Here is a 15,259-nt window from a genome sequence, read left to right as displayed (position 1 = left end):
TCTGTCTGTCGTGTGGTAACCGGGTACGCCACATCCCCCGGGTACTGCCTTTTGCTGGGGGCATTACGTGCTGCTCATCTGCTGTGCCCCCACGGGGGTCCTGCGTTGCCTGCGTCTGCCCCTCACAGGAGGGACACCACGTGCGATGGGCTTCACGCTGCTGCAACCCTTCTTTGTGTGTCTTGCACCCAGCTCCCCCACCCCGTTCAGGCGTTTTGGGGACCCGAAGGGCTCCATGCCATCCATGCCTTCCCCGGCCCTGCTGCCCGTGGCTGCTGTTTGCCTTCGGGGTGGGTGAGCGGCTCCTGGCCTGGAGGAACGACGCCGGGAGCCAGTTCCTGAAACGCAAAACATGCGTTTTTATCACTTTGTGACAAATTGGTTTGTCAGCAGCAGGAAGTGATGTTACTGCCGTCCTCAGCAAAGGGAAACTCCTCGTGGTTTCCATGGGGACATATGCAACTGTATAATTACGGGTTTATATAAGCCTAAGCCCTCCGTACACCCGCTGTGTGCCTCGTTTCTGGGGGTCTCGGGCCCCCAGAAGGGGGGCAGGAGCGCAGCTGAGCCCTATTAGCACAGCAGGGAGCCAGGATAGCAGGAGTTCAAAGTCCGGCCAACCAGGGGGAATAAATGGGGGGGGGGGGGGGGAGAAGGGAAAATGCCCCCCAGCACGTGCACAGGGAGCAAAGTTCAGCTTGGCCGTGTCCGTCCATCTCCCCCAGCGCTGACACGTTGGCACACTGACGTGCCATTTGCTCTCTTGCTTGCGCCTCTCCTGCTTTTGGTGGCTGTTCTCTCCCCCTTATCCCTCACTTCTCTGGCCCGGGAGCAGTTTGGGATCAGGACACAATCCCGTTCACAGATGATTTGCAGGAATCTGTGGGCTGGGGGCACCGCGGGACTCGGGTGGCAGCAGGAGGGTCACGACAGAGCCCGCAAAGGTCGCTCTGAGCCGGCAGCGCCTCTGGGTGCCACCGCCAGCTGGCTCTCAGAGCCCTGCTTTGTGCTGAAGCCGCTCTCTGTGCCCCTCTGTCAGGTGCCTGCTTAGGCTATAAAGCTGATCGGCTGCCAGGTAATGAGTTTTATTGTTCCAAGAAGCACATAAACAACCTCCCCCGGCTGACGGAGAGCGGATTTCTGTTTGAACTGTGATTAACAGGCAGGATTTTTTTTATCAGTTGCATGGCCAGGGCTGCCAAGGTTGTATTTTTCCATTGAACAAGCTCTGCTTGTCTTTGAAGGTGAAAGTTTGTTCCACTGTTTGCTGCAGGTGAAAAAAAAGGCTCACGTTTCCAGAAAGAGCCTTGTGAGTTTTACGAGGAATGCAGCGGTGGGTGCGATCCCATGGAGTCCCTGCCCAGGGACTTTCCATGGAGGAAAGAAAGGGGTTTTGCAGGCTCTGCAGGATGAGAAGGACTTTTGGGGAGGACATTGCACTTTGAGGTGCTTCACACTGCAGAAAGACTTTTTAACTTCGGTTCTTGGAGCCTGGGGAGCTCTCCTCCTTTCCCTTTTAGCTGCTCCATTTGTTTTTATCCCTTGGCGTCAGGTCGAAGCGCGGCGCTGACGACAGAGCTGCGTCTGCGGAGCAGCACACGTGGAAGCCTTTCAGACGCAGCGCTGCATCATCCCGGCCTTCAAGGGCACCTTCGCTTCAAGGGGCCTGGGTTTTAGCACCGTTAGCGCTCCAGGTAACTTGCAGGGTTTCAGCAGGAGGCTGTGGTGCTCAGTACATCTTCGGTTATGTGACAGGACTGCAGCTGCTTTGTGCTTAAACGTTGACTTTGGATTGTAGCTATTAGGACGCCCTGATATTACACAAAGAATCATAAACTGCTGTTATCTGCCTGAGCAAATCCATTTTTGATGGGGCAAAAGCAGCACGTGACTCCTTGAATTTCAGCGATGCGAGGACTGGCAGCTTCCTCCTGGAGTAGATGCAGAGCCAGAACACCTGCTGTCCCAGTGCCCCCCCACGTCCAGTTAGCTGGCGCTGCCACCACTAACTTGCTTAAAAAACCAGCCTCCAGCTGCATTTCTCCCACATTAGCTTCCCCCGGTAAGGACATGTCCCAGCAGCGCTGCTCCCCCCCTACACACCCCACAGAGGTGTCACACCCCATCCACAGCATCAGCCCCGCACCATTTGCTGCCACCATCGCCCCGCAGCTCCTGCCCACGAGCTGCCAGCAGCACCAACCAGTCAGGGCTTGTCTCCCTGCCTTTTGTTATGCTAGATAAAACTTCTCCTTGCCTCAGCTTAAATGCTGGGGAAAAGTCCAGTCTAGTGGGAATCTGCAGCCAGAGAATTTATTTGGGTCTGTGTAAGAAGTTATATGACTGCTGGTAACCTGGCCTGTTGTTATGCCCTGATTTATCTCCAGAGATAGCACAGCAAGCCAAATATTTCACTGCAGGGATCAGAGGCGCTTTGAATTGCAGAAAGGAGTTAAGGAGGCAAGACAGAAAAAGAAAACACCTTGGCACAAACTCAGCAGCACTGGAGATCAGCTAGCAACAGGTTAATTTTTAGACTTAACCTTTGAAGCATTCAAAGTAAACAAGCAATAAGGAAGCTTCTTCCTCCTTCCTGGGAGAGGACTATTTTAACTCCCCTCTAGTCCCTTGCCCAAGTCTCAGTTGGTTCGAACTATTACAGCTCAGTTGCCAATACTGCAGCCAAAGCCACCTTACAGCTGAGAATCTGGCCTTGGCTGTTTGCCACAGCACATAATTATACAGGGACAAAGAGCTCAGGTTAAGAAATGGCAGAAGTTTCTAGTCAAGTATGTTGTTTTTAAATTCCTTTTTCTGTCTAGTTCAGTCAAGACCCTAGGAATTTGCACTACCTGGGGCCAAACACCATTAGAAATTCAGACTGACTTCTTTTGCTTGGTATCTGGGAGCTTGTAAAGTTTTAGGACAGTAAGATGCACAAGACTTTAAATAATATAATCCAGCTTTCAATAGAAATACTATAATTTATTCTGTTTGTATAAAAAGTTATAGTCACGTAACAAAACTATGTCTTCATAAGAAGAAATATATTATTTCACATCATAAATAAATCAAACATACAACCCTTGGCAACTCAAAAAAGCACGCGCCTGTGGTGCTTTCATGTCAGTGCTTGGGAAACAAGAAGAGCTGACAGATATATACACACAGGATTACAGTACCAAAAAATGCTGAGGTATTTAGTTTCTCTAGAAATGAAACTGTAAGTTCATGAAGGCAAAACAATGCTCTAATGTAAAAATAAATAAATAGGATTGTCATAAGAGGGGACAGCATCAGTGTTGCTTAAAGTGTCCAGGAATGGGAATACTGGTGAGCACACTACTAAATGTGCAGCAGGCTTAGGACAAACAGAAGACAAGGGGGAACAGCTCAGGAAAACACAGCGTCCTTTGCTCTTTGCGTAGGCATCCAGATATTGGCTTTAGAAGACAGCAAGAGAGTCTGTAACACCTAGTTCTCTGGCATCAGGTGAGCTCCTCTGCTCGTGACAGTGTTCTGGGATGCACGGATGGTTCCCCACAAGACACAAGTGACTGATGACACTGTCCCCATAGTTATTGCACTTCTGAGACAGTACGTCTGAGTTCTGACCGCATTTTCACCTGCCTCTCAGCAGCTCGGGGAAGTGGTGATGGGACTCTGAAGGTAGCTTAAAGCATTGGACGAGGTGTGAACAGGGATGGAGACTGGAAAGTTAAAGACTGTGGTGGTCGATGCTCCTCTGTCCAATACTGACATAGCGGGGCTCCCAGCTTCTGCTGAGCAGTTGGGGGCAAGGACCTGCGACTCAAACTGGAGCAGCTGCCCCATGAAGCTGAAGTTTGGGGAGATGATGCTCCTTCTCTGCTTCACGAACTCAAAGGCTTCATCCAGCTTGACTCTGTTGGTCCTCATGAGATAAGCAAGGCAGATGGTCGCTGACCGGGAAATGCCAGCCTGGCAGTGCACAAACACCCTTCCTCCATCGTTTTTAACAGAGTCTGAAAGAATTAAAATACACAGTTAGCAAACAAGTCCCACTGCTTCCAGAGGTGGGGAAGCAGCGCCTGCCATTTTACATGTCTTTAATCCATCCCTTCCTTAACCGAATAGGTGAGCCTGGTGCTTTCGAGACAAAGAGAGCCTTTGTCCTGAGGGAAACAGCACTCTAGCTATTTTCATTCTGGGCTCCAATTCCAATTATACTAATAGGTCCTCCAGGTCACTTTAGCAGTCTCGCAAGATTACTTTAATACTGATCCGCTTAAATTCACTAGCTCTTTTCTGCAAGACTAATGCCTCTTGATTCAAGATTTCAAACAGTTTTGTAAAGCCAAGATTATTCCTCTCAGCTGAATAAAATTAATGGACACATTCCCTGGGCATTTATCCCTTCACAACAAAGGTTCCCCAATCTCAAACGTGGCTGTGCTGAGGAAGACAATACCACTCCCACCCAAAAAAAGGAAAAAAAAATCACTCCCAGGGTACACCACACGAGACAAAAGAACCATAGAGAAAGCTCATTTACCTATGAAATCAATCGCCTCATTAAACCAGGAGCTGATATCCGCCTTGTGGTTGTCCTCCACCGGGATACTCTTGTACTGGTAGTGCCCTTCGAAGTGGTTGGGGCAGTTGGCCGAGACGTTGATCAGCGCCGTGATCCCCAAGGCGTCCAGCATGTCCTTCCGGGAGGCATGGTACGCGCTGCCCAAGTAGAGGAACGGCAGGATTTCCACGGGGCCACCCTGGAAGCGGACGGACAGACAGACAACCGGTCAACACCGCTCGGGCAGCTCCCCACCATCGTCCCTAACACCCCCCGGGCACCGCGGGGTGCCGGCACCCACACATCCCCCCCCGCTCACCTGGTCGTACAGGGGGGTGCCGCAGGAGCTGCACCCCGAGTCGGCGCTGCCGGGGGCGCTGCTGGCGCTCAGGGGGAGGCTGAGTCCGGTGGGGGCGGCCGGCTTGGTGCACAGCTCGGAGCAGGCGGCCGAGAAAGCTTCGTAACCTCCTGCGGGGCAGAGGGGAGAGGGGCGCGGGGTGAGCGCTGCGCGGCCGGGGGCGAGCGGAGCCCGCGGCCGGCGGCGGGGGAGGAGGAGGCGGCCGCGTCCCCGGGGGACCCCGGGCGGCCACTCACCCTTGAGAAAGCAGATGCGGGCGCCGCGGGCTTCCCTGCAGAGGGTGCCGAGGGCCAGCAGCAGGGTGCTGTCCCGCTTGGGCAGCTCCAGGTCGGCGCTGCGCTCGTCCAGCAGCACCACGGTGTGCACCAGCCCCTGGCGCAGGCGGGCGCGGAGCTCCTCGTTGGGGACGACGTGCTCCAGGGCCAGGGCTCCCTTCGCCCGGCGGCGGACGATGGTGCTGAGGCGCACGTTGCAGGAGCCGCGGATGTGCGCCGCGTTGAAGGAGAAGAAGGAGCGGCAGTCCAGCACCAGGCACTGCGCGGCGCGCTCCTGCAGCAGCCCCCGCAGCGCCTCGCACTCCAGCGCGCACACCCGCAGGTTCACCATGGCTGGGATCGGCCCCGAGGAGCGAAGCGAGGAAACAAACGGAAAAAAAAAACCCAGAAGCGCTCCCGATCGGCGCGGCTCGGCTCGGCTCGGCGCGGCCCCGCACGCCTTATATCGGGGCGCGCCGCCGCCGCCGCCGCCGTTTTCTCAATGGGGGCCGGGTCACGTGGGGCCGCCCCGCGCTGACGTCACCTTGGCGGCGCGCCACGGCGGGGCGCGCCCGGCCCCGCCGGCGTGACGTCATGGGCCTCCGGGGCGCGCGCTTTGGCCCGCGCGGGCGCGCGCGGCTGCGACCGCGTGGAGGTGCGGCGGGGTGGGCGCGCGTGGGCTCCCGCGTCCAGCCGTGCACAGGCGCGCGGGGAGCGCGCACCTGGACGCGTCCCCAAGGGTGTGCACGCGCAGCTACGCGTGCACGCGCCTGCGGGCACACGCAGCGCTGTGTGGCCCTTGTGCCCCCCGGCGCCCCCCGCGGAACTCGGGGCGTTGCTGGGGGCTGCGAGCTGCCGGAGCTGCGCTGCGGGGGGATGGGGGCATGGTCGTGCTCCTAAGGCACGCGTGTAAACGCGTGTAAACGCACACACGTACACGAGCTTGGCGGTGGCTCGATGGTTCTGTGATTTGGATTCGTGCGTAGGCAAATACACACGTACAGGCGCATCTAAACACAGATGTGTGCACACGCAGACAGGTATTTGTGTATGGATTTGTTATGTAAATGCCTTTGAGAGCTGTTCTCACGTTTTGTGTGCGAGGAAAAAATCTGCGGTAGTTCGTTTTCCACTTCCCCAGAAGTTAGGGCGGCCCAGTAACGGGCAATGAAGCAGCTGGAGCTCTGTTTTTTTCCCCGTGGTGGTGTATCAGTGCTTCCCAAAAGTTCTCTTTTCCCCGTGGGCGACCAGCTGCCACCAAAACACTGGGGTGTTTCTTACACACGGCTTCCAGGCAGCGCCGCTTTCACTTCCCCTGCCTCCTCGCGATTTCTCCCCAGCCCTATGAGCTCCCCAGCGCACGCTGCCCTGGCCTCCGCCTGCCCCCAGCACCATCCCTGGCTTCGGCCCTTTTCCCACAGCCCCTTTCCAGCAATTCCTCCTTCCCCCAGTGCTGCCTGCCCCTGCTGCGCTGCTCCCTGCCTGCCCCGTGCAGCAGGTAGCTGTCGTCACCTCTCTTCTCCAGCTGCTCCCCTTCCAGAGGAGACCTCCCCATGCTCCCTTTTGCCCCGGGGTCCCCTCCCACCACTCAGGGTGCCTTTCCCAGCACCGAGCTCTACCAGCCTCGTGGGCTGCCGGCTGTCAACTTTCTCGAATTTTCCAGTCGCTCCTCCACCAGTTTCCACCAGTCTTCGGCCACCTCCAGCCTTCTAAAACCAGCACACCTCTGTATCTGGCCGAGCGCTCCAGGGCTTTCCAGGCTCTTGGCGGGTGGCCAGGAGGAGGGGACACAGGGACGGGCACTGAGCGAGCATCGGCCCCAGCTCACCCGCTAACTGCAGGGATGGCTCTGCTCTGCTGAGCAACGTTGGGTTTTTTCTTTCATTTTTTTTGTTTTGATTTTTTTTTTTTGCCAGAACTGCAGCCTCAAAGGAAATCTGTTTTTTAAACACGTTCTTTAAAAATAAACACTGGCTTGCACTTTTCATTCTATTTATTTATTATTGTTCTTTTAACAGTGGGTTGGAAACAGATTGCGGGAGAAACACTCATATGCTCTAGTGCTGGGAAATGACTCCGCGCGACCACACGGTCACCCACGCTGTTACTGGGACCCTCTGGTGGCCCAGAGCCCGCTGCTGGGTGTGAGGGGCGGCCCCCAGCAGCTGGGTGGGTGACACTCACCCCTCCGTGCCACGCGCGCATGGGCAGGGCGCACGGGCTGTGCTGCAGCTGGCAGTGGTATCGCTGTGACAACACCACGCCGTGGCCGAGCTCTGGTGACCCTGCCAAACGGCCATCCCAGATTTTTCTAAGGAACCCGACAGTGGGAATTAGTGATGACTGACTGCTTGCCAACTTTTCACAGCAGAAAGCGGTACAGCAGATGGCCATGAGGCAGGCCTTTATTCATCACGTTTTCTCACTGCAATTCTCCTCATTTTGGTGCTGACCTCAGACCATGATGTGCCATAAACTTATGGGTCGGAGCAGGCACCGTCCTTCTCCCAGGGGACTCCGTCAGGATGCTGAGCTCCTCCAGCAAGCCCAAAGCCTCGTGTGTTCCAGAACCGGGAGCACAGGCTGGAAGAGTGGATTTGAACTCTGTAATGGAAAGTAGGATTTTAATGGTGCTGTGCCACCGGTGCCTTGTCAGTGCAAATGGACACTGGCTCACGGAGGGGGGTATCCCTGTGCTGCTGACAGTATTTTCTCTTCTTGTCCCAAACTCTTCTCCTGCACAGAAAAGAAAATTAAATGATTGAGTTTTTTTTCCTATTTGGCAACGTCAGTTTTCCCCAAGTTTAACGCCATTGCCGTAGCTGCCCCCTGCACAGGTAGGCGTCGTGCTCTCGTGACAGCCGCCGTGCCAGCTGTGCTGCCAGCTGGCTTGGTGCAAATATTAAATGTGGGCCGGGCACCCTGGGCCGGGTGCCTTGGCTGCCCTAAGCCAGCACAGGGAAGATGTTCAGCCGAGGCCTTTGCGCAAGGGGAATCTGCCTCTGCGAGAGCGCACGGCGATGATAATCGCTCCTTGATGGACTTATTTAATTATGGTACTTTGGAATCTGCTCTTGTTTACACCCAGCGCAAATCAGGAAGAAAAAAATTAATCACATGTGGCAGTGTGTACTTAATCACTTATAATCCTGGACTAGTTATTTCCTTGCTTTACTCTATTTTTGTTTTCTTTTCTTAAATAAACCTGCCATAAGAATGAAAGAAAGGAAAATACAAAGCAGGACTGAAGTGCCTTTTAGGAGCTCAGGCTGACCTGAATGACTTTCTTAAGGGCTTGATTTCCTGTCTTAACAAAAGGCAGGAAATACAAAATTAACCCCTTCCTCCAAAACAAATCCGTGTTTGCACTCGGGCCACAATGTCATTGTAAAGGTAATAATAGAAACTACGGCAGTGCTGTCCCCGAGGGTGGGGGTGCAAGGCGATGCTTTTCTTTCAGCAGATGGGACCCACTGCCGGCGTTGCTCCGGCCCTCCTTGATTCCCTGGGCCTGAGCAGTTCCCATGTTACTCTGCCAAAATATTTACAAGTCCGTAATGACACGAAAGGCCCATTAGTGTGATCCCCCGCTTGTGGGATTAGGGACTTCTTGGAAAAATAATTCCCTGACAATTTCATCATAATGCCGTAGCTGAGCGCGTTGTCGTCTTCTCAGCCCGACCGGGGACCTTGCCGGCTTCCTTCAGAGGCTGCGGGTCTCCTGGTGCAACCTGGCTGATGTTTATCTGCGAGGGGATAAATTGAGGGCTGGGGACAGCTTCTGCATGGACTGGCACCGGTGCCAATTTGTTAGCAACTTGGTGACAAGCGTAGATAACCCCTAGCCTGGAACTGGCCCATTGCACAAGCTGGTTAACCGGTAAAACTGGCTGCTCAGGCCTTTTAACCAGTCACCCATGGCCAAAATCAGCCCTGAACCGTTCCAGCAAACCCAGCATGACAGCACCGTTGGACCTGACCCGAGCCTGCGCCTCACTGCTCTCGGTGCAAGTTTTGCCTGAATAAAGATACGGAGCACTGAGCCTCAGCACTTGAGACACAGAACAAAAATTCATGTGGGAAAATTTGGAAACCGTGCTGGATGCATTTCTTCTGCATGTGTAACATTTTCTCCGAATTCAGTTTCACAACCCAGCATTTCCTTTTGTAAATATTTGGACTTTGCAGAGGCACAAATTCATAGGAAACAGAAGGAAAAAGAAAGGAAAGATAGGGGGAGAGAGAGTCAGCAAAAGAAAGAATAGAAAAAAAAGAATGATGAGACACAGAAAAGGATTCAGTGACGAAAGGTTACAACAAACAGCGTATGAACAATATAGAATTACCGATGAGTCATGTTACGATGAAAACAGCATTTTTAATGCATTTAAAATCCTGCGATTGAGCCCTTTCACCAGGGTTTGGTGAGCTCAGGGTGCCTCAGATTCTGCATGCGAGAGGTGATGAGGAGGGGGCCGGATTGTGGCTGTGGCCCCGCTGCTGGAGAGGCAGCCTGCAAACCTGCTGTGTATGGCTTTACTTCTGCGTGCCACATCGAAGGCATAACTGGTCCTTGGTGCAAACCGGTTGGGGAGCAGCCTGGGTAGTTTCACTGAGGACATGTCCTGGGTATAGATGTCTAACTGAGGAATGGGAAGAAGAAACCCTTTTTCTCTTCTCCCTGCTTTCCTGCCCTTCCCAGACCAGTGGCTGCATCCTGCTCGCAGGCTCTGGGCCGTGGAGGGGTGAGAGCCCACGCTCGGATAGCGGGTGCCTGTCTGCCTATCCTGCACCCCTAACGCTCCTCCTGGGGCTCCCCGCTCCCCACTCGGGCCTTTCCCTGCTGTATTTGTAGTGCAGAGCCGCGGGCTGCTGGCTCCAAAACGTGACAGCCCACCGAGGCAGCCCCGCGCTGCAGCTGGGGCTTGCCGTCAGCTCTGCAGCTGCACTAGGTTGCATGAGCTGAGGTGCCCAGACAGCGAGCCCGGCATCATGTAACCCCGTACTTGTGTGTGCGTGGCTGTCCCAGGGCACAGCAAGTGGCACCTCATGGCCTGAAACCCACAGCATTTGGGAAGTCTGTCGCAGGGATGGTCCCCCGTCGTCGTTCTGCAAGTGTCTCTGCGTCTGCTCGAGCAGCTAACGCGAGGCAGGAGCTCTGCTTTCTCTTCTTCCAGTGACTCACTGAAGTGCCTTGGGCAAGTTGCTTAGTGCTGCGTTTTAACATGATTACAGGCATTAGGCAGCCAGTCTGGGATACCGGGGATTTGATATTCAAAATCATTAAATAACTGCCTCCGAAGGAAAATCTCTGGGAATTAGTGGCACTGATACAGTTCTCAGCACCAGGCTCAGCTTAGTAGGGCAAATGGTTTAAGCAATTTAATCTTATATTTAATTGCTTCTATTAATCTGCTATGAATCATGACATGCACCAGGCATGAGGGTATTTATTCAATAAAATCACTGTATTCGTAAGGTTCTCATATTTCAAGATGAAAGGTATTAGATATATAACAAAATATACTTATGGGAAATTATTCTTCCTACCGCCTGAGCGAGTGTTTTCTCAATAACATTGTCTAATGGCTAGGATGGCGAGGCAAGGCTTCTGTGGGAGGAGGACGAATTTGAATAGAAAACAAATGACGTACCTTGCATCGAGAGGCAGGGAGAGGCGTGCTCTGCTCTCCAGAAATGTGAGCCACGGTTTATTGCTAGTCATGTGATGTCAGTGTTTTGTGGGCGCAGTGACTATGTATGAGCTTCGAATTCCCAGAACCATCAGCTCTCATAAAGATTGAGATAAGAGCTGCTGAGGCACTGCAATTTGCAGGTTGTTCTTCTGTTCTCCTTATCTATGTTATCTTTACAGCGAGATGAAGGCTTCATAAATGCACATGGCACACAGTAACCAGCAGAAGGGCGGAGGGGCTGGTCAGGGTTATTTTGGGTTGTGCCCATTAAGGCAGGGATACAGCCAGAGTCTGGCATCTTCTTACCTGTCCTGGAGGGAGCTCAAACCTGTTCTCCATCACCTACAGCTGCCTCTTCCCAGCAGCTTGCTGGTGCAAGGGTCTGCGAAGCCAGTGCAACCAGCTGCTGTGGGACTTCCCCAGCGCAAAGACCCTGTCTGGGAACAAGCTTTGTGCCCAGAGCCCCGTGCACACCCGACTGCTCCGACACAGGAATAACCACGGGTGCACAGAGGCAGCGTGGAAGACTTGAGGACTGTCGGGGCTAACAGCTGCGGAGGTGACAGGAAGGTGCTCCTGCCTGCCTCTGCTGTCCCGTGCTAGGGGCAGGGGCGCAGACATGGGGCTCTCATGGCATGCTCCCAGGGCTTACCCGCACCGGTTTCCTCTCCGCCAGCCCGACATTTGCCTCACTGCCTAATGGCACTGAAAGGGGTTGTTTGCTGAGGGGACAGAGGGCGAGGATTTAACAGCAAAAGCAACTAGCAGGAATGTAAAACCGTATGGTGTGTGGTTTCTGTTATCAAAAATCACAATTCCCATGTTTTTGGACTGTGGAGAGTGGAGACCCAAGAGTACACTTCGTAAGGGTAGACATAAAAAAACAGAGAAGCATTTAAAGGAAGCAAAGCACAAAGAAATGCCAGTGTGTATGACATTACACATGCTCCATCTGAGTCTCTTAGTGTTCATCTATTTTTTCTGTGCTTTTTTGGTATAGCTTCCAAGGTGTTTATAGCCAGTCTTTGTATTTAATTCATAACTGTTAAAAAATATCCCCGTATCAGTAAATACAGAACTGCTTATTCATTTTCTGCTGTGCAGTTTGTTAAAATATTTGCAATATGACATGATTCTCTCATGTGATAGAGTGAGGTGATGTTTGTGTGTAATAGCGGTTAGTGAAAACACAGCGTTAGTCATAGGAGAGAATAACACTTGACTGTTTTGAATATGAAAACCTTTAGGCTGTGGAAAAAGCCAAACTTTGGCCCACTGTGTTGTTTTCAGAAGTATATGAGAACATATGGGACGGAGTGAGTCACGGTGCAGCGTCCTCTGAGCGTCAGTCACCTCGAGTGGGACACACTGTGAAATTCAGGAGAGGCATAGGACGACCCGCTTCTTTGTCCGTGAAACTCCTTGTCACAGCCACCCAGGACCTGTCCGCGTTGCTCATGCCCCATTTGACTTAATAAAACACACACACACAAAAAAAATGTTTGGTTTTAACAAAACTGAAAACCTGAGGCACTGCCTTGCTGTGAAACCTCCTCCCCTCAGGTGAGTTTAGGAAACATTCGCGCTGGCTTCCTCCGAAGTGTCGGACAAACTGTTTCTTGACAGGGATGAATAAGAAGTGAAGTCATACGGCAGAGCTGGCTGAAACGAATTTGCCCAAACATGGGGCGTTTCTGCGGGGGGGGCGGCCGCGCGCTGTGGCTCTTGGAGCCCGTCACGAGCTGTGATTTCACCTCGGCCGCCGCGCAAAGCGCTGAGCTCTGTTCAGAGAGAGGCCCAGCCAAAGGGACTCTCACACCAAGACGCTTCTTAGAGAGTATTTTTTTACAGCTGCTGCAGTGTAAAAAAACCTCCCTTCCTCGTTAAGTGAGAAGGAAGCCTGTAAACGCAGCGGGGTGGGGGGACCCCTGAAATGAGAAGTGTTGAGGGTCGAGGGAGGCTTTCCTGCCAGCTCAGCAGCCCCCCAGACTGAGCGAGCAAGTGGATGAGAGCATCCCTGTCCCTGGGGACGTGTGGCAGGGACGGGGCATCCCGGGTACCTCGGCACCTGCCCCCCACCGTGGCAGTGCCTGCCTTGGGTCCGAGCTGCGGAGGTGGGGGGAAAACGCCCCCGGGTTTTAGGATCGTTTTTGCGGTGTCTCAGGCAGAGAGGGGGGATGACAGCCCAGGTGTTTTCCAGAGCCCCACCGTAAAGAATTTCTTGTGTTCTTATACACCCCTACTGAGAACAGGCGGCTCCCTCGTGGAACCAGATAAATCAATAGTCAGCCCCCCACCGGGTTTGATCGAGCCAGTCACAGCTACGATCAGGCTTCAGAGAAAACAAATTAGAGTAGGATAACTAAATAAAGTAAGGGACTTCTTCTAAAAAAACAACAATAAGATCACTATATTGGAGTTACATTTGAACACAACATCTCGCTTGAACACTCAGAATTTTGAAAACATGTGAAATGTGGGCCAAGGGCTGAATTTCACAGTATGGGCTCCGGTAAATGTAATAATTCAAAGTATTTTTCCTTTCTGTTTTGTCTCTGTTCAGTTCAGGTTTTTAGTTCACATGCCAGGACCTCCAGTGGGACAGGTCACATCAATCAGCAATCGCTTTGCTTTCCTTCACACTCATATTTTTTAAAACAAAAAGAGGAACAAGAAGCGAAATTAGCTAAAGGAATCAGGCACATTCTCAGATGGTAAATACAAGAGGAGCATGAATCATCCTCTGATAGAAATGACGAGAAAGGATGGAAAAGGTAGCGGTTTGGGAGAAGAAAGTTATGTTCTACACGGCTGATTCAGCTCACTGGACTGAAAATGAATCATCAGAATATTTAAATCATATTACCAGTATTAACACACACAAAACCCCCAAGCTCAGGAAGCCTTTGTTATGAAACAAATGTGATAACGGATAACAAAAGAACAAAGAGGCAGCTTCCTAGCAGCACTGCACTCGCTCAGATCTGCTGCGTGTCCCTGTCGCTGGGAGAAGCGAAAAGTTTGCTTCAATTGCAATAGCCATGTCCTGGCCGCTGCTGAGCCTTACAGCACCGGGTGCTTCAGAAACCAAAAGACAGACTCTTCTTCACCCTCTAGAGCTTTTACACTTCAGCAGTGACAAAGTTTTTTAAAATAAATGATTTGCCCACCAGAGAGTACTCGACTAAGGCCTCATTGCTCCCGAGGATCATACCGTTATCTGGTGATGCAGACACCGTGTTAGAGACCTGAGTAGGAGGTTTGACACTGGAAACACATCTCTTCTTATCTAATTGTGCCTGAGCCTAAGCTACAGCGTTAATGAAGCTGTAACGCACCAGGTTTCGGGCAGACTCTAGGCAGAGATAGCAGCCAGGCTAAAGGATGGTTTGAAATCCCCTTATTTTCCTTCCACCCTTCTGGCTAAGCTTAGCTCAGCGGGGATAAAAAAGTGACCCTTGTGTGTAGGGATGTTTTCATTCACGTAGGAAAGGCAGTCACCTCCAGGATATAGCACAGCATAGGAAGCAAAGCAAACCACAGGATTCTTTTACATAATGAGTTGCAAAGGTTTTGTAGGGAAGTGTCTGGTTGCTATAAAGTACATCTGTGTATTCCATAACAGTTTGTCACACTAAAAACTCTCAATACCAGAGTAAATGTATCTGTTCAACAGCTGGAATCCTCAGGGGGATCACAATGAGGTAGATATCCATCTCCAAATATTTTTACTGTGTTTTCTTGTCGAAATCTTCCAGGTTCCTTCTCAAGTCTTTGATTTAGACTTCAAGCATTAACACTACGGAACTAAAGCTTTCAATCTCAGCTAGCAAGCATGGATCCTAATGAAGATTTGCCAAAATTCTGACAAGCTATTTTTAACAAAAGCTGTTTTAATAAAAGAATGTATATTACTGAAGTAAACATGGTCAGGAAAGGCAGAAAGTGAGAGTGACAAGCAGAGAGACGAACACTTCTTCGCAAAGAAGCCTTTGAAACATCTGGAATGTTGCAGCAAAATGTTATTTACCAGGAATGTCAGCCAGTCCCAGCGCAGATGGTTCCCATTAGTGTAGGATCAAGAGACCAGCAAGGCTAAAAATATGTGTTTGCTTTTTTAGAAACTGGTCTTCATTCTCTGTGCTTTAAAAATAATAATCACTGTTACGCAACTTCTGTAACTTTGAAATATTTTCTTGGAATATTGTTTGGCATGCTGGCTAGGCTGCAGGCCCTGTGCCACTGCTATTACTCACAACCTCTCTCCCTGAGGACTTTATGATCTCTCTTTTACTTAGAAATAGGAGGATGGCACATTAAGCTGAAACTGATGACTTTTTGTTATCGTGTGCCATTGACAAAATACCTGAATTACTACTGTAGGCCAGTCTCTTGC

At 51.7% G+C, this 15,259-nt stretch overlaps 1 protein-coding gene across 2 annotated transcripts; it reads right to left on the bottom strand.

Moving 5' to 3' along the window:
* Positions 1-2,964: 2,964 nt before the first annotated feature.
* DUSP1 (dual specificity phosphatase 1) lies at positions 2,965-5,622 on the bottom strand. Of its 2 annotated transcripts, XM_048080386.2 has the most exons (4): positions 5,150-5,620; positions 4,875-5,023; positions 4,535-4,754; positions 2,965-4,004 (listed from the first exon to the last, which is right to left on the bottom strand). In XM_048080386.2, the coding sequence occupies exons 1-4, from the start codon at positions 5,517-5,519 to the stop codon at positions 3,634-3,636; spliced, it is 1,110 nt and encodes a 369-aa protein (XP_047936343.1). In that variant the 5' UTR covers positions 5,520-5,620; the 3' UTR covers positions 2,965-3,633. The 2 variants fall into 2 exon arrangements, with proteins under 2 accessions (XP_047936343.1, XP_066861675.1); XM_067005574.1 differs by having other exon boundaries at positions 4,875-5,622.
* Positions 5,623-15,259: the final 9,637 nt, after the last annotated feature.

Source organism: Anser cygnoides, chromosome 14 (assembly GCF_040182565.1).
Source record: "Anser cygnoides isolate HZ-2024a breed goose chromosome 14, Taihu_goose_T2T_genome, whole genome shotgun sequence".
In the NCBI taxonomy this organism is placed as follows: Eukaryota; Metazoa; Chordata; class Aves; order Anseriformes; family Anatidae; genus Anser; species Anser cygnoides.
This window is presented reverse-complemented; position numbering and strand designations above follow the sequence as displayed.